At 39.4% G+C, this 21679-nt stretch overlaps 2 protein-coding genes across 8 annotated transcripts; one reads left to right on the top strand and one right to left on the bottom strand.

The window, feature by feature from the left end:
* Positions 1-401: 401 nt before the first annotated feature.
* Positions 402-9931, bottom strand: esco1 (establishment of sister chromatid cohesion N-acetyltransferase 1). 5 transcript variants are annotated; one of them, XM_081696243.1, is made up of 11 exons: positions 9837-9931; positions 9654-9729; positions 6834-8808; positions 6495-6576; positions 5972-6047; positions 5752-5839; positions 5532-5663; positions 4961-5050; positions 3292-3435; positions 2978-3162; positions 402-2562 (listed from the first exon to the last, which is right to left on the bottom strand). In XM_081696243.1, the coding sequence occupies exons 2-11, from the start codon at positions 9689-9691 to the stop codon at positions 2415-2417; spliced, it is 2958 nt and encodes a 985-aa protein (XP_081552369.1). In that variant the 5' UTR covers positions 9692-9729; positions 9837-9931; the 3' UTR covers positions 402-2414. The 5 variants fall into 5 exon arrangements, with proteins under 5 accessions (XP_081552369.1, XP_081552368.1, XP_081552370.1 ...); XM_081696242.1 differs by lacking the exon at positions 9837-9931 and having other exon boundaries at positions 9654-9792; XM_081696244.1 differs by lacking the exon at positions 9837-9931 and having other exon boundaries at positions 9635-9665.
* On the top strand, positions 9851-21425 carry rbbp8 (retinoblastoma binding protein 8). 3 transcript variants are annotated; one of them, XM_081696247.1, is made up of 20 exons: positions 9851-9989; positions 10164-10330; positions 10763-10805; positions 11311-11406; positions 11592-11698; positions 12896-12959; positions 13035-13189; positions 13466-13561; positions 14789-14859; positions 15587-15666; positions 16045-16231; positions 16390-16498; positions 17421-17491; positions 17570-17675; positions 18544-18618; positions 19052-19255; positions 19461-19521; positions 19617-19704; positions 19893-20034; positions 21164-21425. In XM_081696247.1, the coding sequence occupies exons 2-20, from the start codon at positions 10201-10203 to the stop codon at positions 21259-21261; spliced, it is 1983 nt and encodes a 660-aa protein (XP_081552373.1). In that variant the 5' UTR covers positions 9851-9989; positions 10164-10200; the 3' UTR covers positions 21262-21425. The 3 variants fall into 3 exon arrangements, with proteins under 3 accessions (XP_081552373.1, XP_081552372.1, XP_081552374.1); XM_081696246.1 differs by having other exon boundaries at positions 16045-16252; XM_081696248.1 differs by lacking the exon at positions 18544-18618 and having other exon boundaries at positions 16045-16252.
* Positions 21426-21679: the final 254 nt, after the last annotated feature.

Here is a 21679-nt window from a genome sequence, read left to right as displayed (position 1 = left end):
AGTTGTCATGGCATTTTTCTCTACTTGGCACCAAAATAAAAATAAAGTCCATAAAAGTGGACTTGATACTTGACTCAGGTATGTTATCGTATGCAAGTTTCCAGGGCATTTTGAGGCAAAAATAGCCATTCATTTGGGACAGGTTATTTGCCACACTATCCCACCTGTATCTTTCTAGTGACAAAGCTAGTTTTTGGTTACAGCTGATGATGAAACCTAACGGCAGAGTTTAAATGACATTTGTCAGCATTGCCTCCTGTTACAGAAATGTTTTTGTGCAGTTTGATGAGTAGAGGCCTTGTAAAGCTCACCACCTAAAAATTCTATGACATTCAGATGAAACTAAAATTAGTTCAGGTAGACAGTCACAACACTTTCTAGGGGTGCCCATAATTGACACATTTTTGGGAAAAATATTTATTTGATTTAAAAAAATTGAATGTAAAAGAATAAACTGAGAAACAAATGACATTTTTCATACCCCTCCCCCCTTAACAACCAACGCCAAGAATTCTGGAGGACACTGTTTTATTTATTAACAAGTGTATCAAAAGGTAGTCCAGTAATGTATTGGGATAACCTGCTTTATTTCTCATGAAACTTAGTTGTTGATGTAATCAATTGATCCCAGATGCAGCATTTTTGTTTGATTTCTGATCATCTTGTTTTGATCGAGACTGGAACGACGACACGACTCCGGAGTAATTCAACCTGCTAAGGCACTATTTCCATAGGAGAGATGTGTGAAAAGTTGGGTTGCCAGAAATGTCACTGTTAATCATGACTATTAATCCACAAAAAAGTACATTTTGCTCATGGTCTGATTGGTTGATTGGTCATTTTCCTTTTCCCATTAATACAAAGAGATAATCATGGGCATGTTACAAGAATGACTCTCCCCTCCACGCTTGCTGTGCTGTGATGTCTAGGTACCAAAAATTGTGCCTGACTTCAGGGGACATGATGTAGGTGGAGGAAACAAGTAGTAGAAAGGAAAAGGGGACCCATTTCTTCTAGAGGATTTTTTTTTATGGCTTGAAGGTTGTGTCCCCAGACACGGACTTTAAAATGTAAGGGGCATTTCAGTTTTCAGGGTTATGCTACAGGATGATCTAGTTACAACTTGTGGCACTGAGCTGCTGAAGCCCGTTTTAATATTAATTTTCCCTTCTGCATCACTGAAAACGTTCTTACAAAATGATAAAAGTGTATATTTCTATAGACAGGCTGTTGGAGTAAATTAATATAATTAAATACACTGGCACATAAAAACCAAATCATTACCTACAACTATTAAAATGAGAGGGCTGAGTCATTTTGGCATGTCGGGGTGGGTGGGTGGTTGTATTTAGTACAGCTTGTACTGTACTTATAGTGATAACTGAAATTATTAGCAGAAAATGGTATCTATTGCTTTCATTGCCAAATGCCATGCATATAAAATCTCAATGAAGTCCAACTAGGATACACTGCATAAAAAAATATGCTCTGAAAGTAGTTGCAAGGAAGAGCCAAACAGAATCAAAATGGACTAAAGCATTTAGCATGTGTAAAAAATGTTTTGCTGGTGCAAAAATTCATAAGCTAGTCATTGATTGGTTTAGGCATTTTTTTCAATTTTCCAATTTACAGTGCTATATTGTAATACTGAAATTTCATGTGCAAACAGTTTTAACATATGCTTAAACGCTTGGAAAAAAAAAAAAAACTAGCCTCAAACGATTTTCCGATTTTCAGTTGATTTTCAACCTGAGATCAAAAAGAAGGGTTCTGTTGTTGAGAAGGGTCTGTTGTAAGGAAGCCTCGAAGGAGAGACATTGCTTGCAGCAGTAGAGTTCATACATTTTTCCCCTGTGTTAAAAGAGGATAAGTAAACACTGAATTTATAACTGTGCTCTAGACAAAATGGCTTCTTCTACATATGGTAAATCCTAAAATCCACTTCCAACTAAACCTGAGAGAACAGCATCAGTGTTTTTACCCAAACAAAACAATATCTTAACACTACTGCCGAGCCTCACTCAAGGCAAATTTCCATGTTGGTTGGTCTTGCAAGGGGGTAGATGACATGATTGCATAACTGCATTGTGTGCCTTCAGAAGAGAGGTAATAAACCTCATTCAGATGGAAAAATTACTTACTTAGCATATCATAGATCTTGGATTAGCTTCTCACTGTCCATATAACTCTGTCCATTAGGATATAAAAAAAAAAAAACCTAGATCCAAATCAACCTCATTTTAAAAAGGCTGTTAAATATGGGCATAACTAAAACCTGTTAATGTCCTCAGGGTGCTCTCATCATTCTGTGTTTGGATGCAACACTGGCTTGTTTGAAACTGTTCTTAGTCTGTTGTGTGTTTGGGGGGGGACCGGGGACTCTGTGGGAGTATTGTGTCCATATGCAAATAGTGTCAGGTCAAGCGTGTCCCACTGACAAAGTTATACACCAGAAATTGTGATGTACCACAGTAATGTGTAGCAAAAAGCTTGCCATCGGGTGTGGGGTCAGAGAAAGCAATCTCATCTTTGCTCAAATGAGATCCATAGATGAAATTGTTCCTGAAATTGAAAGAAAGCAAAAACTGTGGTATGAATGACAGTTACATTACAGAGGAAGAAACATTCAGTTTTGGTCATGTTTAAATAGTTTTTCTTTTAAAAGGACACACCGTATCAAAATATCACACTATCTAGTGGCTACATGCTGCAATAATAACTTCAAGAGAAATGTGTTCCATTGCAGTTGCAAGGACATTTGTGTAATGTCCTTCCTGTTGGTGCAAAACTAATACAGGAAACATTTAAATATGTCCAGCCTGATCATATACATTTGAGTTAAGTGGAAAATTTTGTAAATGAGATTGATTGCGGCAGCATGCAGTATTCATTTTAATTGTGAGGAAAATTCACTAAAATTACTGCTGCAATGATGCAACAGTTACTGCTCCCTGATGAAAGGAAGAGCACTGCGTACCTCAGGCACTCGATCATACGCGAGGCGATGCCTCTCCGCCTCATCATGCTGAAAACCCAGATACGGCTGATCCCACATACGGCCGGCTCTGGGACAATAGAGCAGCACCATGCCCTCTGACGCTCATACATCACCTTCTCCCCCTCTGAACCCTCTGGCAGTGGCTCCTCTATCACCCTGTAGCCCTACACATAAAACCAGTATCATCATCTTAGCCCTTCAGCAGTTACCATGAACACACACCAAAAAAAGCTGTTGTTTTTACTGTCAACACAAAAGGCTGAACTTTGATCGATAAATAGATGGCAACTGACCTCCTGAATGTGCTCAGCAATCAGGCACCCAGCCACCTTCTTGTCATTTGAAATGAAGAGAAAAGTTTTGGTTTGGGAAGGGACCTTAGTCTCCACTTGCTGGAAGCCCAGGTCATTGTCCACCATTTCTCTAATCTCCTCCACCTTGAATAGGAAAAAAATACACTAGCCTATTTTACTGGAGCTGTTTAGCCAACAGCAAAATACCAGTAACATAACCAGTGAATGAACAATGACATTATGCGCAAAGTAATTACAAACAATTATATTATATACACACACACACACACACACACACACACACACACACACACACACACACACACACACACACACACACACACACACACACATACATACATATACACACACACACATACAGAGACACACACACAGACACAGATCAGCCATAACATTAAAGCCACCTGGCTAATGTGTGGGTCCCACTCGTGCTGCCAAAAGAGCTCTGCTCTGACCTGTCAAGGCACGGACTCCACAAGACCTCTGAAGGCCTCTGTGGCATCTGGCACCAAGATGTTGGCAGGAGATCTTTCTGCGACTTGTGAGGTGTCCTGTAAGGTCCTGCAATTTGCAAGGTGGGGCACCCATGTATTGGACTTGTTTTTCCAGCACATCCCACAAATGCTCAATCAGATCAAGATCTGGTGAATTTGGAAGCCAAGTCAACACCTTGAACTCTTTCTCATGTTCCTTGTACCATTGCTGAACATTTTTTGCAGTGCGGCAGGGTGCATTATCCTGCTGAAAGAGGCCACTGCCGTTAGGGAAAACCTTTGCCACTTGAAGTGGTGTACTTGGTCTGCAACAATGTTTAAGTGAGTGATGTTTGTCAAAGTAACATCCACACGAATGCTAGGACCCAAGGTTTCCTAGCAGAACACTACCCAGAGCATCACACTGCCTCCTGGTACCATCTCTTCCCCAGATAAGTGATGCATACCGCACCTGGCCGTCCAAAGGATGTAAAAGAAAATATCACTCATCAGACAAGACCACCACCTTTTATTGCTCCTCAGTCCAGTTCTGCTACTCACATACCCACTGTAGGTGCTTTAAGCGATGGACTGGGGTCAGCTTAGGCACTCTTGCCAGTCTGTGGCTGTGGCCTCCTATGCAGCAAGCTGTGATGCACTGTGTGTTCTGACACTTTTCCATCATAGCCAGTATTAATCTTTTTCCAGCTATCTGTGGTACAGTAGCTCTTCTGTGAGACTGGACCAGTCGGGCTAACCTTTGTTGCCTACACATATCAGTGAGCCTTGCATGCCCCATGACCCTCTTGCCAGTTCACCGGTTGTCCTTCCTTTGACCACTCTCAGTAGGTGCCAAAACACTGCATGCTGGGAACACCACAAAAGAACTGTGGTTTTGGAGATGCTCTGACCCGGTCGACTAATGAGACACACACTGACCCAGTGTGGCCCTTGTCAAAGTCACTTAGGTCCTTAAGCGTACTCATTTCCCTGCTTCCAACACATCAACTTCAAGAACCGACTGTTCTCTTGCTGCTTAATATATCCCACCCCTTGATAGGTGCCATTGTAGCAAGATAACGTTATTCGCTTCACCTGTCAGTGGTTTTGATATTGTGGCTGATCAGTGTGCATGTGTATGTGTAGTGGTAATAAAAACTGCAGTGAATGAGTACCTTTTTCAGTGCATATTTGGGGTCATCTGGGAGGACGAGTATAATCTTGCCATCTGGGTACTCTCCTAAAATCCTCTCCTTCTTCCATCCCTGCAACATATTCAACTCAAGTTGAACTAAGCTGCAAGATCAAAGTATGTGTAAGAAAATTGCAGAGGTCCATCAAGTATGTTTTCAACGTAAGCATTTAACAACAGAATTCATTTTCCATTAAAGTCTGCAAAGATAATCAAAAATCTAGTTCATCAGTAAGATTTCTTGAGAAGAAAGCCAACACAAGCTAGGGCTGTACATGAACGGGTACGCTGTAATTCATCAAATCTCCAAAAAAGAAAAAAATCTGGAATGTCTGCGATTGTTAATGCTGGTCAATTAAAAACTGACTCATTGGACAGCTCATTTACATACTGTAGCCTTCTGTGATAATATTACAAAGGCCAACATTTTGCCTTATTTAGTTTTTGCAGCTATAACAGAAAGCCACTCTTGGCTCAAAGACTATTTCCCAAACTATCAGTGCACAGACAAAATGTATCCAGTGATCTTGTAATAGGCAGTGTAATGTCCGCACCACATATCTGACAGCGCTGATGAACTGGTTGTGGAAGAGCAGGTGCTGGGTCTCGTCCTCTGTGGTGGAGGGAGAGTACAGCATCCCACATATGTTGCAGGTCACTGCTCCAAACGCATTCTGGCTCCTATCCTACAGTGTACCATGTACATTTTATTTAGTTAGGGAAAACTTTACTCACACAGAGCACATCCACATTCGTCTTGGTAGTTATACTTACTAAGCTGGTTTGCTCTCCTCCTGTATTCGCCGACTTTAAATTGTTCTTGAACTCTTTATGAAGCTCTGTGTCTGATCCACAGCTACTTCTGAATTTAAAAGTACAAGCATATTGAAATAAAAAATAATGCTTTTATCACAATTTAGAATGATCAAACGATATGTTGGCTGATGATAAAAAGAATAAATTACTTTCATTACCATTTCAAAGAAGCATTTACCTGTTTGTGGTCTGTGAATTTTCTGCTGATATTTGTTCTTGGTCGCTGGAGGATTTCGGTGTGCTGTCTGCAGACACTTTTAAAGGAAGAACAGTGTATTTAGTAGGGGAGAAAAATAATTCCACTTCACATTGAAGCTACAGTATCATACTAAAACTGCATTTTTAATACTTACACAATACTAACAACTTTGTCAATGTCTTGAGCACAACAAACTAATTGAATTTGTAATAAGAATATTTTATGTTTACAAGACTTGTTTTATTTTAGATTGTTAATAAACAAACACTAGTAACAACTTTTTCCATTTCATTTTTTTTTTTATGTAGGACCAAAATGGATTTTGTAACCGTAACCCTTGAAATTCAGACTTGTTCTGACAAGCTTGTGTTTTAAAAAAAAACAGTAAGATAATCAGAAGGTATGATTTCACAATTTTTTTTTAAACATTATATTTCTATTGTGTCTAAATGTAGCTATAGTGGACCAAGAATAGGGAGTTCCTCCACACACTGAATCTTACCTGCAGGACCCTGGGGACATGCCTGACTTGCCAAGGTTTTCGAGGGCTCGTCTGCCACAGATGAGGGATGCTCCATTCTCCCCTATGAAATGAAACACAAAACAGTGATATCTTGTGTTGGTCCAAGGTGTTCAATCTGATTTATGGTTCATTTTTTTTCTTGTTTTGAAGAGATGAGTGGATTATCTATTTAATAACCCATGTGTGGAAGTAAATTAAATCTCTTCGATAGGTATGACTAACTTCAAGCATTACAATCGCAGTGGTCTTGTGTCAAAGATAGTGTAGACTGCAGTGCATTTATTAGGTTGCACATGACATCGGCATCGGCGTGTTTACCTCGTGTCTGGGGGTAACTGACTTGCCGCTTTCTTCTTCTGGTCCATCCAGCTCAAAGTCATCCGGTGAGTACTTTGGTCTGGGTTTGTACGCCTTATAGTCTATAACAGGCTTGGGCTTTGGGCTGGTAATCCCGTTGGGCATGGGTGGAGCTACAGCAGGGAGGGCCCTCCTGCGTTCACCGAGTCCCACTTTGGGCGCAGCTGGCGAGACAATTTCGGGAGGAGGGCTGTCTTGTCTAGCAGATGCCGAGACAGGCGACTGCACAGAGTCTTTCACGGTGTCCTGACTAGCCTGTTCGGTCTTCAGCTTCTTAACACGTGTCCACGTCAGTTTATCCCTCTGCAGCTCCACCTGCCGCAGTCTCTGGAAGCGGGACAGCTTCTTCTTCTCTTGCGTTTTGAGCGGGACGTTCACTTGGCTGAGGAAGAAGCGCTTCGTGGGGGTTTTCTCTTGTAGTGTGTGCTCAGCTGTGTCCTCAACCGTGTCCTCAGTTGGGCTTTCAGAGGGAAGCGGGTCACAAGAAGCAGTGGGGAGAAGTGAATCCTCCACCTCAAGTTTGCTGTGGTTCACGTCATCAGACGGGGCGATTCCTTCCACTGTTTCTTCGCTGGCCGTTGCTGTGTCAGAAGCAATGTCATCTGCGATCTCCTCGCACAGAGCCAGGAGATTGAGCTGCTTGGGGGCCGGTTTCTTAGCAGCGGCAGCCCTCTCTTCAGCCAGTGCTGCCAGGCGAGCTTTGGTTCTGGCCTGAGGGTTCATCGCTTGCTTCTTAGGAGGTTCAGAGCTCGCTTGTGCAGGGGAACCTTGAGTGGAGTCTTTTGCACTGTCCTGTGGCAGGGAAGGAGTCAACATGCTCTCCTTGCATACCACAGCTCTGCTGGTTTCTTTGAGTCCAGTTGATTCCTGCAAGTCCTGGGGTGGTTGTTGGTTATTTTCGGAGGCTACACAGTCACCGACTGAGTCCTCCTCTGTTTCAGCCTCAACTACTTCTTCCACAGTTTCGATCTCAACCACACAGTGTTCAATCCCAATATCATCAAGCTTAAAAAAAATCTCTGATGTGAGAGGGCACTGCATTATTCCAGGTGGACCAGAGATCTCTGTACTCTGAACAGTATCCTGCAGGAAACATGTATTCACCACCTCAAGCTCATCCACAGAGATATTTTTACTATTAAAGCCATGTTTGCTGAAGCTAGTCTCTTGAATAACTTTAAAAAGTGCTTGGAGAGGTGGTGAGGAATGTCTCGTCAGACTCACCTTAGCGTCTACATTTACAGGCATTTTCTCACTGGTATCATTTGAGAGCTCTTTTTGCTCAACTGATATCACGCTTGGTGGCTTAGCTTCAATGGCTTCAATGGCTTCATTCTCTACGGTCAATGAAACACACACGGCAGGATCTTGGTCCGTCAGGCCCGCGTTTCCTCCAGCCTTGCGTTTGTCTTGCATTGTTGTCTCTTCACTTTGTGAATCAGGAGGTTGAACATAGCTGTGCTCTATTAGGACAGGGTCAAGAGCTGTTAACACCGTGTTCACTCTTTCCAAAGGGGGAGACTGACATTTACCTCTCTTCACTCTTGGAGAGTATTTCCGGCTTCCTTTTTTTAGGACTGGCAAAGTCTGACATGTTTTGTCACCAGGTGTATCTGAAACTGCAGCACCATGCTTGGAGCCTGTTTCTTTTGACACAGTATTTGATACTCTCTGCCTTTTTCTATTTGCCAATTTCTTTGGGTTTGTTTTCAGTCTGGAGGACCGACGAGGTTGCCCTTCCCTCCCCTTTTTCAGGCGTCCTGAAGAACCTTTGGACTGAACTAAATCTTTCTTTTGTGAAGCTCCAGCCCTTGTAGACCTCTGGGGCATCTGATACATTCGACCAGATTTATCAGATGCTACCAAACTCTGATCCACCCTTTTCTTCTTAACTGGAGGTTCAGAAGATTGCATTTTTCTTTTAGGGCCTGGCATTCTAATGAAAACAGAATACAAAATAAAGCTACAATAAACGATAAAATTATGATTTACAGATCATGTTGCATATTGTGTTTAAGTAATTATTGGTACAGGAATCTATAATAGTCTATAATAACTTTGCCTTCTGTTATCACGATAGGTTATCATTTTTGACAATATTTAACCTAAGGACAACATCGTCTCAACAGTTCCACACTGACAGGTGGCAGAAAAGGTTTGTGACGGTATTTTTACTTCTGTGATATTCACCCGAACAAGCTACTTACTTAAAGTGCACGTTAAAAAATAGAAAATTAAAGAGGCAACCTTAAACTAATTCATGAAGTCTCGGATGAAACCCATCACGACACCTTTACGACGTTTAACAAGTAACTAGCCAGCTACATACTCAGAAGACTGAGCCAGCTAGCTAGTAGCTAACCTTTTCATTACAATAAAAGAAATACAAGCATTGAAGAAATAAGACTGCTTCTGATGGAGAAAGGAGGTTTAGTTTAATGGCGAAATTCATTTTTCTCCTCGGCTTTTCTGGTGTGTAGGAGAACCCTATCCGAAGCAAGTTTATTAGGATTAGGAGCCTGACCTGTCCCGTCGCCCGAGCTAAGAAAAGCCAGCTAGCCCACCGGCTAACACGCATGAGCTATTAAACGACGAGAGCCTCTAAGTTGCCAATCACTGCTTGAAATCCATGGTTATACGAGAAAGAAAAACATTAAATGTGTTGACAAAAACACCTAACATAAACCAGAACAACGTAAAACTCACTTATCGCTGTTGTTTCTCAAAAAATAAACAGCTGTTGTGCGCTGTGTGAAGTTTACCTTCACTTCCGGAGCTTACCTTTTCTTCGTCGTCTTTCGTATAATTGGCTCTCGCATGAATCGTCGCCACCTACAGGATTGGCGGCACAGAGCCGCTGCAATTTAAGGAAAGATATGACGAGTGTTTTGTGAATAAATCGATTATATTTACCGACTTTACCTACAGCTATATATCCATTTTTTTTTAATTCAGCTTTTCTACCTTCTCGGCGCTTTTCTTTGCCCTGCCGACGCCCAGCTGGTGGCGATAAAGCGTCCGTCCAGTTTGAGTTGGTTTTGGGACGTTAGAAAGCGAGCGAGCAAAGTTCACAGTAGCGGCAGTAGAGGGGTTTGTGGCTGTGTTTGTCATATTTTGGTAGGAATTTAAACTTCATTTGTTGCCTTCAGTGTTTTCAGCCATATTGCTAGATATAGTAGTTAACGTAGCTAGATTATTCTGACAACAAGTAGCTAAAACAGTCTTCTGGGTAGCAACTTTAGCTAGTAGAAACTAATGGTACGCTGCCTTTTGTTCCCTCGTTAAAAATAGGTTGTTAGTCAGGATTTACGTTGACTGCTAAAGAAGGATGACAAGTCCTCAGTTTCCTGGTGGACATGAGAACAGTCCTGGCATTGGTGGCACACCAGCTGAGACGAATGAGCTCTTCCATGAACTACTGAACCGCCTCAGAGTCTGCCATGACAATGCACTGCAAGGTATTACTGTACATACACCTAATAATATGAGGCTTGGTGTTATTACCTGTGTGGTCCAACGGCCAAAAAGATTAGAATTTATTGTGGGTTGTATTAAGCTAGGTAGGTATCAGTGGCATTCAAAAGTTTTACAATTGCTTTATATATATAAATAAATTGTAGTAATGTACACAGTTTCCAGAGAAACAATGTTTCAGACAGAGGTCCTTCATCGGCTGTGCAAGCAAAGTGCATCTGAATTAGTAGGAGGAGCCAGTTAAATTGATAAACTGGCTGATAAACTACTACAAATTCAGAAGTGTGTGTATGTATATATATATATGTGTGTGTGTGTGTGTATATATATATATATAATGTATGTATATAATGTATGTATATGTATGTATAAATATGTATGTGAAAGCCATGTGAAAGTTACTGTTTTTCATATAGGACTGCAGTTAAAGGTGACCAAACTGAAGAAAGAGCGCTATCTGTAAGTGGGGTAAAATTCTGCGAATATTAGTTTTCAAATACATTGTTTTCTCAAAGCAGTCTAACAGTTTTGTTCAGTTGATGTGTATTAAAATCCTCTCTGAATATGGGCCATGAAATAATTCAGGTAATTTGCATATACTTGCTGCTGGTAACACAAGTTCACAATTTTAAAGGACGTTTTTTTTAGTTTTTTATATGCGGATCTTACCTGAATTAATCTTTTGACCATCGCTCCCCATATCTCTTTTTTTATTCATAATGATCAACTATCATTTGGTATATTAACACCAGTGAAAGGAGGTGTTATAACTAACCGTTCTACATGCATGTTTCTTCTATATTCTGGTAATATTTCTCACTTCATGCAGTTCCCAATAATATTTTTCTATTTTAATTTCACTACACTTAATGTCAAGCAATCCACACAAAATGTAAATGTAGTATAATAAGCACATTTTAGTGATTTCCCCAATTCTGTGGAATTTGTTTGCTGTCTCCATCAGTGATGCACAGAGGCTGGAGGAGTTCTATAATAGGAACCAGCACCTGCGTGAGGAACAGAGAAATCTGCAAGATTCCATCACACTTTTGAAGGATAGGTATTTCAAGCAGGTTAACTTGACAGCACTGTCATGACTTGATATTTTCTTATGCAGACACCATAGTTCATATGTGCATATTTGAAAGGTACAATGAACAGAATTTTAGAAGTGTGTGTGTGCGCGTGAGGCCGTGCACCCGTGTGTGTATGAATAAGAAAAAATCTGTTTATATTTCTTGCTAGATTAAAATCTGCAGTTTGTGATCGCTGCAGAGAGACAGAGAGAGAGAGAAAAAAGACACAGGCTGGGACTGAAAATCAAAACAATCTTCCACTCATCAATGAAATTAGTAAGTCTGTGACACGAATTGCACTTTTTGTACAAATGTAGTGTGCAACTTATTTATTCTATACCCATGGGTCAATGCAATTCATGTTAAAGCTGCACTATATAAGATTTGTTGAAGTCACATTACTGAGACAAGAGGAAAAAACATCTGCTAAAGTAGAATCCTGCTGTTTCAAGTCACCCTGTAAAGCAAAAAAGTAATTCATTCAAAAACAGCTGTCGGATGGAGTTTTTTTTTATTATTTAAACATGTCAGACCTCTTTAGGCATCAACCGCACACAGACTCAAAATTAGCTAATATCAGTCGATTCATTGGCTGATGTTTTTTTTTGTTTTTTTGTTTTTTTTTGTTTGTTTTTTGCTATTTGATAAACCATAACCATTATACTTAAATAATTTATATTGCTACAGTTTGTCTGTCAGTGTAGGTAATAGAATTCTCACCACAAAAATGAGCTAGATTTGTTTCTTATTGTCAAATTTATATATTGAGCTGGAATTAAAATATTTGGAGAATACATGGTTAATGGTGGATAGCTTGCTAAATTAACTGATCTTTTCTGTGGTTGCATTGAGCTACTGGCTCATGTAAGGTTACGTTACCTAACATTTTGACAGACAATGTTGACACAATGGATATTCAGCCAAAAGTTTCATAGCACAGTAAATACAAATTGTTTAGGTGTAGCTTTCTAAAGAACAGTACCTTCTCCTAGCTAAACTCCTCCTGATACTGACTATAGCAAATTAGACTTTCAAATTTACTGGACACTCTTGTAGCTAAGGTTTAATGTAGTACTCTGTGAATAAGGTTCTTAAGGTTCTCTATGTTTTTATTGTCAGACATCTGCATTTGAAAGGTCCCAAATGCAAATCCAACATTATACTGACATGGTTACTACAACAGATAATTGACTTATGTCCTCAGAGGACATTTCCATCACAAGTTCTGACTTCTTTCTCCTTCAACATGAACATGCCTCCAATCAGGTGAAGCTGCTGGAAAACCCATGTTAACAAATGTTCTTTGGTGTGGGTTGTGCAGTTACATATTTCCACCTGAGAGGTTGCCAATTCCCCAGACATACATAGTGCAGCTTTAAGCTATTGTGATTTGAGTTTAATGAGTTCATACAGTATAAAATGGATTAGGTTTTTCAATGGTGTATTTTATGTATGCATGACGATGATGTTCAGAGGCTGAGAGGGATATTCTCAGAGAAGAGAACAGGAAGTTGAGGCTTGAGCTGAAGCAACTACGGTGAGTGAAATAAACAATTAAAGAGACACCCCACCCTGTTCACAAACACAATTAAAGACGTGTCTCCATCTTTAGTTCAGAACAGACCTCGTTCGTAGATCCAGAGGAAGTCATGATCCCAGATTCTCCGCTTCAACCAATGAGTTTTCCTGTAGTCAGCAAGTTGAAGCGCAAGAGAGATCCGAGCCATGTCCGCTACGCTGAAAGACCTCTCTCACAGCCGCTGCCAGGTTGGTTTATGGAAAAGAGACACATTTTACTTGTGCTATAAAATGAATATAGCATTTTATAGAATGCTATAAAAATACAACACTGTTCTTGGATGGAAGCGGTTAAGATTAGTGAAACCAGATTCACATGTGCTTTATTATTATTATTATTGTTGTTGGGTACATTTATATAGCGCCTTTCTCAAGCTCAAGGATGCTTTATAGACGGATATCTTGTATCTATACTTGTCTGAAAATGAGAAGTATGCACTTATTTACAGAATCTCTGTTTTATAGACCTTCAGAAGGAAGAGTACTCCAGGTCGTCAGGCAGCCGTGGGGGAGCCGTGCTTGTCCCGGAGACATGTGATTTAGATGTGATGCATTTTACTGGTAAGTACTGACTCCAATGATAAAACAGTACTCATATGTTAATTCAGCAGTGTTGAACTTTAAATCATTAACACTTTCTTTGTACACTTGGAAAGAGGAGAAATAAAATAGTAAAAAGGTTTTTCTTGGAGAGTGACTTGTGATTCTATCCAGAAAAGGGGAAAATCAAAAAGTCTGAAATTTGGGGATTTGGTATAGTCATGCCTTTAGGGAAAGGGCTATTTATAAAATGAAAAAGATGATTCATACCGTTCCAGTATGTGGATATTGTCCAAATGTTGTTTACCCCCCTTTTTACATGCTAGCATCGTTAACAAGAAATAGAAATATATTGCCATACATTTATACACTTGCCTCAAACTGCATCCAGTTCTTGGAAAAACAGATAGTAAATTGCATTGTTGAATTAAATATTCACTAAAATATTAGTTAAAAATAGAACAGAATATGCTGTATGATGTAATATTTCAGTGAATATGTTTGACTGACCTCTTGCTGGTGCAAACACACAGTGTGCTATGCTACTCAAGCAAAGCTGAATATAAAAGTGCTATATAGGAGGATCATACTCATACAACCATACGTGTACGTACCTACCAAAGAGGATTTTGCAAATAAACTCCTGCAGCGGTATGTTTTGGTTTACTATAGCAATGTATGGTACACACAGTACACACTTGGTGTACATATATTATGTACACTGTATGGCCACGAGACCACGAATAACCTAATTATAAAAAAAAACACTGATTTAGGTCCCGTGCAATGTTAGCTAATGGCTCACACATTCGAAAATGCTATTTAGGATAAAGAATGATTTAATGTCTTAAAGAAAGCAAAAGCAAAGTAAAACTTCATAGCTGAAAGCTGCAAGGTTATGGGGCCGCCTCCTTGGGCAGCTAGAATCACTTTTTCCTTGGCACATAATTTGTACTAATAGTCTATATTTACATAATCCCTATCCTTATTATTTATTTGTTTATTTTTTTAAATGGCATTGTTTAGGATAAGTATAAGATTTGGACATGTAGTTACTGTAAACTACATACTGTAAGACGAAAATTTAACTATTTACTTATTAACAAAATTGACATGTAAAAAATTCAAAAATAGAAGTAAAATTTGGACGACATTCATGCACTGGAAGATCAATTGTAAGAAAAGTTAAAACACAGTCAGAATATATGTATTCTTTCATAATTACATTGTCTCTGCTTACCCTTTTAGAGCACAATTCAAAGATCCATGGCAGAACTGTGGTTGCGGAAACTTGCCGTCTAGATCTGCACGCTGATCAGGTTAGTCAGACATTTGTTGTGTTTTCAATTAAATCTCATAATTACCTCTTACATGCCGATTTGTTTTCATCACACTTTTTTTTCCATCTTTAAAAAAATATATTTTTTTTTAATTACTTTTATTACTTAAGCCTTTATTGTATTAAGCCTCAAGAAGGTACTAGGAATGTAAGGCTTACGGTTCTTAGGTTGTTACAGTTCTTCATGTCACACTATTCACCCAGTGTCTGATACTCTATATGACGGGTTGTACCAGGCAGAGTCAACCTGACATACTCCTAGGAGATAATTTGTGATTTAGGAGGATGCTTAATTCCATTACAAAAGTTAATTGTGAGGTGGCATTATATCCTATCACATGGTCCTATAATGCAATAACAACTAAAAAAAAGCCAAGAAGGTGATGTCACAAGCTGGTGTGACATTAGTTAGCTAGCCACTGTAGGTTCTGAGTGCTGCGGGAAAACATTTAGAACATTTTATTAAAAATTCCAAAGCTACAGATTAGTGATTACTCTACAGATACCTTTTAACTATAAAATACAAAATTATGATTTGTATTTATTTTTCCCCGTAGTGCCATTATGCTCACATTATTTTATACTTGCATTTATCAGTGGCTTTGAGAATTTGTTTATGAAAGAATTTTTAATTGCTTTGGCATGAAATTTGTATGCCCAAAAGAAATTGCTGTGCTCACTAAACTTTCGGCCTCTCTTGTCTTCAGGACTCTGGGAGGGATGGAGACTCTCAGACCTTGCTACACCATCCACTTAAGCAAGGGCAAGAGGAAGATGAATCTAGTGTGTACGTACTGTGCAGACATGCAATAAATAATTGGTGATTTTCAGCGTTGACTGTACTTCCCCATTTTCAGGTAAACTGGGCAATAAAGACACAAGGCTGAAGTTACATGGAACCCCCCTCGCCATACACACAAACAGAGCTACAAAAACTGAGCTGTTACACTTGAACAGTCTCCGAGCAACCTAGCGAGTGAAAACTACCGTAGCAAGCACTGACTACAGGGTTATTCTCAAAAATCAGCATTTTGAGTTCATTTTCTTCCCTCCCCACAAACGTTTTAATCATACAAACATTTTTTACGTTTTATATGTTTCCTGCAACTTAAAATATTATGTGACGGTAATGGTTCACAAAGTTTTTCTTTATTTTCTGTGCCAGATCAACTACAGTAAGGAATGCGAGTGTCCCCAAGCCCAAATCCGATGACCCCTCATGTGTTTGGAGACGTCTTTTTCAATATAAAGCTTGTCCGGTGCTTGAGGAGCAGGATATGAAAAAGAACCACAACGGGCCAAAATCTTCACAGCAACGGCCCGGCAAGATGATTGAGCACATTAATATCCATGTAAGAGCCAAGAGCCATGATGTAGGTGTGAATGTCTTTGGTTTACAACCAGTATTGTAGCTGATACTGGATCACTTCAGCATTAGTTGCTTCACGCCATTCTGTTTTCGAAGTTGCATTTTGTTTGTTTTCATGGAAAAAAAAATTATATCTTCAAGGACCCATGTGAAGGCAGGAGCTGTGAGCCAGAACAGGGCAGGCCAGAAGATCTTCCTCCGTGCAGTCCATGCAAGAGTCATTTGGCGAGCCAGAACTGTAGCCCTTGTGGTATGTTTGTAACACTAATGCTACAGTTTTATGGATTGTTTGAAACATTGCCTAATTCTGCAACACAAGAATAAGCGCTAAGCACTAGGTCAGTTGAAGCAGGGGTGTACCAGACCAGACGAGACACAGGATTGTGCCAAGGAACCCCTGAGGTCCAGCACCTAGGAGTAGGATGCAAGATGCTGGTAGGAAAAGGGAAATGGATTCTAAACAGGAATATGTGCAAGGCCTATGAGCTGGACAGTTGGACGCCCCCAAGTCCAAGTGGGAAGAGCCACAGAAAATGGAATACAACAAATCTAAGAGCCCGAGGGACCTCCAGATCCAGACGGACAAGCATGTAATGGTGAATTGTGACAGTAGATAACGATGCAGAAAACAGCAGTGGAAATAAATGTGGCAATCTCAAGTGATGGAACAATACAATAAGAAGCAGTATGATCAGAAATAGCATGGACTGAAAGAGGAAATGTAGAGAATGTGGAAGGTTAAGGCCAAGGTTATCCTAGTGGTGATGGAGGCACTTGGAGCTGTGACCCCCTAAGATGGAGGAGCAGCTGTAGCAGGTCCGAGGAATGACGACAATGATCTCAGTCGAGAAGAGCGCAGTCGGAGGAACAGCACAAGAACTGCATTGCCTTCTCTAACTCCCAGGCCTCTGGAAGAAGGCCGGATTTATATCATTGATTTATTTAATTTTTTTAAAATCTGGGATGGTAGTGTTTGTAACGAGGTTTTGTGCAATCTGTAATCTTTTGGATGTTTTCAAGGAAACTTGTCATTTTGGATTTTAAATTGATTTTAAGGTTTAAACTAATGTGCATGTTTTGTTTTTTTACATAGGCAATTTCATAATGCAAAAGACAGCAGTGTATTGCAAGGAAAACGGGGAAAAAATGTTATTTTACCCCTGTATTTTTAGACCAGAGCTGGAGTGTGGATCCAGGAGCTGCACTATCACAGTATGGCACAGATAACCCCACTTATCCAGAGGTACTCTTATTCTGAACTGTACAGTCCTTGTATCTTGAAAACGTTCCTTTATTGATTGATTGATTGCTTTATACCCAGCCCAAAGCACAGCCACCAGAAACTGTGGACATGGACTGTACGTATGTGAGCCACAGTCTGCTGATACGCAGCCGGAAGCAAACTGGGCTGGATAACAGTGCCACAGGTACCAGCAGTTCTACTGGCATTTAACTGAGGCTTTCATCCAAATCCAAGTCTTTTAATATATTTTGGGCATTTCTTCGATTAAATTTGCCAATATTGTATCCAGCATGTACATTAGGTGATCAGTAAATCGACAATATAGATCAATATAGCTCTTTAACAGTCTAAACCTAATGAAATTGCAGTATAAAATGACATATGAACTTGCTACCCTTGTACTCAACATATTTTACTACTTGATATCACCAAAATTTCTTCCATGGAGCAGGGTTTTTTCTTCCTCAGAATATAAGCCAATAATGAGGATGATGTCAACCAGTTAGGTCAGCTGCAGTAACCTATTATGAAAATACTTTCTATAATATTATTACTTTTGATATTAAATGTTTTTTTGCTGCTTCAAATTTTGTTCATCTATTCTCAAGCTCAGACTGTCAGGTAACCAACCATTGTTTTTTTGCTACATGGACACTGCACAGCTGGGCATGCCTGTGTTATTTCCTGTAGTCTGAGATGTGGTCAACATTTGTCAGCTATATGTTCACTACAGTTAAACCTTTAATAATTAATCTCTCCTGGCAGCACTTTTTGTTGCTGTTGAACTTTGTGTGTAGATCCTGCATGATTCTGCTGTTGAAGGGCTCTGAAAAGCATGAGTACCTCTCTAGGATTCCAGTGACTTTAATCTCTGACCTTTTTTCTGTTAACACAGTGGAGTTTTCCTCAGTATACCTTTGTTGTTGTTGCTGCTGCTGTCTGATGTTTTTGATTCTTGTGTTTTTGTTATTTATAGCATCCTAATTGCTTCAATGCATTTAAATTCCAGTTAAAACCAACATTTGGTCATCTGTTTCTATGTTTATGCTTAGAAAAATGGCACAAAAAAAAAAGAAATTTAAAAAAATGCTTAAATACATATGCCCAGCCTTACCCAGGATTAACAGGTAACTTTATCTGGTATTTCCTTTTATCTTTAATCAGAGGACCTTGATTATATACCAGATTTAATAGTTTGACTTCAGTATTTATCCTCCAGTATTTATTAGATAAATACTGTACTGTATTCACCCTACATTACCCATTACTTATTAACCTTATTCCAAAGTTCATGGCTTCCCTTTCCAAAATGTAGCTTCTGTTAATCCTAAAAATTAATGCAAAATGTTAGATTTTATTTAGCTTGTTTATTCAAGCCAGCAAGATGATTTTTATTTTTTTTTAAATATAGTATGTTAAATGCACCTCTTCCACACAAACCAACACCATTTGGTCGCCATTTGATCCCATGACAGTGCTATGCAGAAAAGACAATGATTTTATGCTGACTGGTATATCAGTGTGTGGTAATTGCCCAAAGCTTTTGTTTTGTTCTTGCAGGAATAGGGCTGAAGGCTAACGACAGCCTGGCAAACATCTTTGATACAACTGGGGAAGGAGAGTATGAGTCCTGCCCTCAGGATGACGTGTCTGCCCAGGAGCAGGAGCACGTCTATGAGAATGAACCAGAGGAGGAAGGTGAAGAAGAGGAGCAGGAACAGGAACAAGATGAAGAGCACACGGAGGAGGCAGGTTTTATGGAAGGTAAAGACTTGCTTTCTATTTGTTCAGCAGACCAAATGCACCAGCTTACACAGATACAGGAAGGAGTGGTATTTAACTTCAGCAAGTATATCACTTAGAAGAAGACTGGATTGGAATGGAAAGACTGAAAAAGTTGCAATATGCAGCATAAAGTAACAAAAAACGACTGCTGTTCTTAACAGATTTATTAATATCCCCTCCACAGAAGACCTTCACAGACCATCAACACAAGCTGGAGAGGGGCACACTGGAGACATCACTGAGAAGTTAGATTTGCTTCTAGTTAAAACTGTTCAGGTGCAACTTTCAAAAGCAAGCATATTAATTATGTTTCATTCTTTTATCCTGTATTGTGCGACAGGACCAGTACTATAGCTCGCGTGGAAGTTGTACGCAAGAAAAATGAGAGACGAAAACTCCAAGGCCACACATGCAAAGAGTGTGAGATTGTAAGTTTTATCTCATTTGTCTCTCAAAATAATTTTTCCCTCCTCATATGTCATTGTTTTCAATATTTGCACAGCATGTTTCAACAGTAGAGACTATGATCTTTGTGAAGGCACACTTTATGGTCCATCAAGCAGCATGTTAATGGAAAGTTATTTAATCACTATCTGTGGCTCCATATTTGTTTCAGTATTACGCAGGCCTCCCTGCGGCAGAGAGAAAGAAGAAATTGTCATCCTGCTCTCGCCATCGTTTCCGGTACATTCCTCCTGCCACTCCAGAGAACTTCTGGGAGGTGGGCTTCCCATCCACACAGACCTGCATTGAGAGAGGTACATACCGTCAACCCCTACATTTCTAAAAGTCTATCACATTATACTTATTCTATTTTGTCCCTTTGTCAGAATATTTGAGATATGCAATTAGCTGGTCCATCTCACTAGCATCACTGTTACACAGTGATTTGAATGACACTGCAGGTTTCAGTGCCTCTAGTGGAAAGAGCTTAATGGCTAATTGTATTTGCTCTTCCCCAAATTTCTGTGAATATAAAGATGATTAGTGTTCACGTTTGTGTTTTAAGTTCACTTTAGATATTTCAGAAAATCTAATTAGTCTAGGAAAATTTAAATTTTTATTTATTTATACAACCATTTATTTACAGATAGGTATTCTGCAGCCTTTTAACTGCTTTATGCATCTTGCCTCTACTCATTAACACGTAGCATTTAGTGTGGATGCGTGCACTTTTACCTCACTGTCTACATAGTTATTCCCTCATCAGCATGTTTCCGGCCTTTCAGCTGCTCTCACTTTATAAATCCCCATGTTTGAAGGATTCATGCATGGGTGCTAATTTAGTCACTTAGCAGTTGTAATAACTCAAAGCTCAATGAGAATAAGACCCTTTATAATTCAGCTTTAAAACAAGGTCTCCCCGCACAGTCTAATGTTAAGACTGAAAAAAACATTTTTACAGGCTTAGCCATAGAGGTACTGCTACTCTAGTGGGAACTGGGTACACCTCGGTGGCTAGGAACCTGGAGCAGTTTATTTAGAAGAATTACTTAGAAACAGTAGCAATACAAAACCCTAACAGGGTTGAGAAGGTTCCAGAGGAAGAAATGCATCCCTTCATAAATGAAAGTTCCAACCGGCAGTTTTATTTTAATCAGGAATTCTATTGTAAACAAACGGACTCGCCAGGGTAGGGAATCTTTTAGCTAGATTTTTAACTGGGGATACAGTTCTTTAAAGACTGGTGGTTCTCTAACTGGGACACCTATTTAAGGAACCATATTTCTTTCCTCCCCATGAGAAAATTGGGAGGTTTTCTGGTCAGTGTGTGGTGGTGTATCAAATGAGCTTCCTGTTGGGTCATGCAGACAGAATTGCAGTTAACTTCCCTCTGCCAGTGCAAAAAACCTTTGAAAACATACTTGCATCTCTGCAATTTAACAGGATATGTCAAAGAAGATAACCAAGTAGATCCACGGATGAGGAGGAGAAGACCTTATCTTGCTATGTTCTCACCAAAGGCTAAAGCTTCAAAGATTTAAAACAGTTTTATACCCTCTTTGTGTATGTTGAACACCATGACTTTTCAGGTCATGGAAAAGATCACTTAGTTACTGTACAGATTTAATTAACTAACACTTTTTAATGTGTTTTTGTACATGATGCATCATTTTTGAAATTATAATAAAAAAGGCATTTGCTTGGTTTTCTTTTTGTGATTTATGCTATGCATACTCACACTTTTAAGAATATTTACAAATCTTTATGATCTTTATATTTTTTAATGTATGTGTGAATTTAAAAAAAGAACATCTATTCATGTACGAGTGCATGAAATATTTAGAAAAGGATTTTTTTAAGGTGATTACAAATTTATTGCAACTTATAAGCCAGTGACAAATGTTAAAATGCTGTTTGTTATAAAATACTACCGATTGTGACGTATACGTGATTCTGGAG

This window comes from Electrophorus electricus, chromosome 14, assembly GCF_041902795.1.
Source record: "Electrophorus electricus isolate QZ-2024a chromosome 14, ASM4190279v1, whole genome shotgun sequence".
Classification (NCBI taxonomy): domain Eukaryota; kingdom Metazoa; phylum Chordata; class Actinopteri; order Gymnotiformes; family Gymnotidae; genus Electrophorus; species Electrophorus electricus.
Note: the sequence above shows the minus strand (reverse complement) of the source record. Positions and strands in the feature narration are given on the sequence as shown.

Coding starts and splice junctions, on each gene's coding strand:
- esco1 (XM_081696243.1), bottom strand. CDS start 9,691: ATGCGAGAGCCAATTATACGAAAGACGACGAAGAAAAG. Junction 5,051..5,531: donor TCAGCGCTGTCAGATATGTG/GTGCGGACATTA, acceptor AATATGTTGCAG/GGATGGAAGAAGGAGAGGAT. Junction 3,436..4,960: donor CCAAATATGCACTGAAAAAG/GTACTCATTCAC, acceptor TTCCTATTCAAG/GTGGAGGAGATTAGAGAAAT.
- rbbp8 (XM_081696246.1), top strand. CDS start 10,201: ATGACAAGTCCTCAGTTTCCTGGTGGACATGAGAACAGTCCTGGCATT. Junction 10,806..11,310: donor CTGAAGAAAGAGCGCTATCT/GTAAGTGGGGTA, acceptor TGTCTCCATCAG/TGATGCACAGAGGCTGGAGG. Junction 16,253..16,389: donor TAAGAGCCAAGAGCCATGAT/GTAGGTGTGAAT, acceptor TATATCTTCAAG/GACCCATGTGAAGGCAGGAG.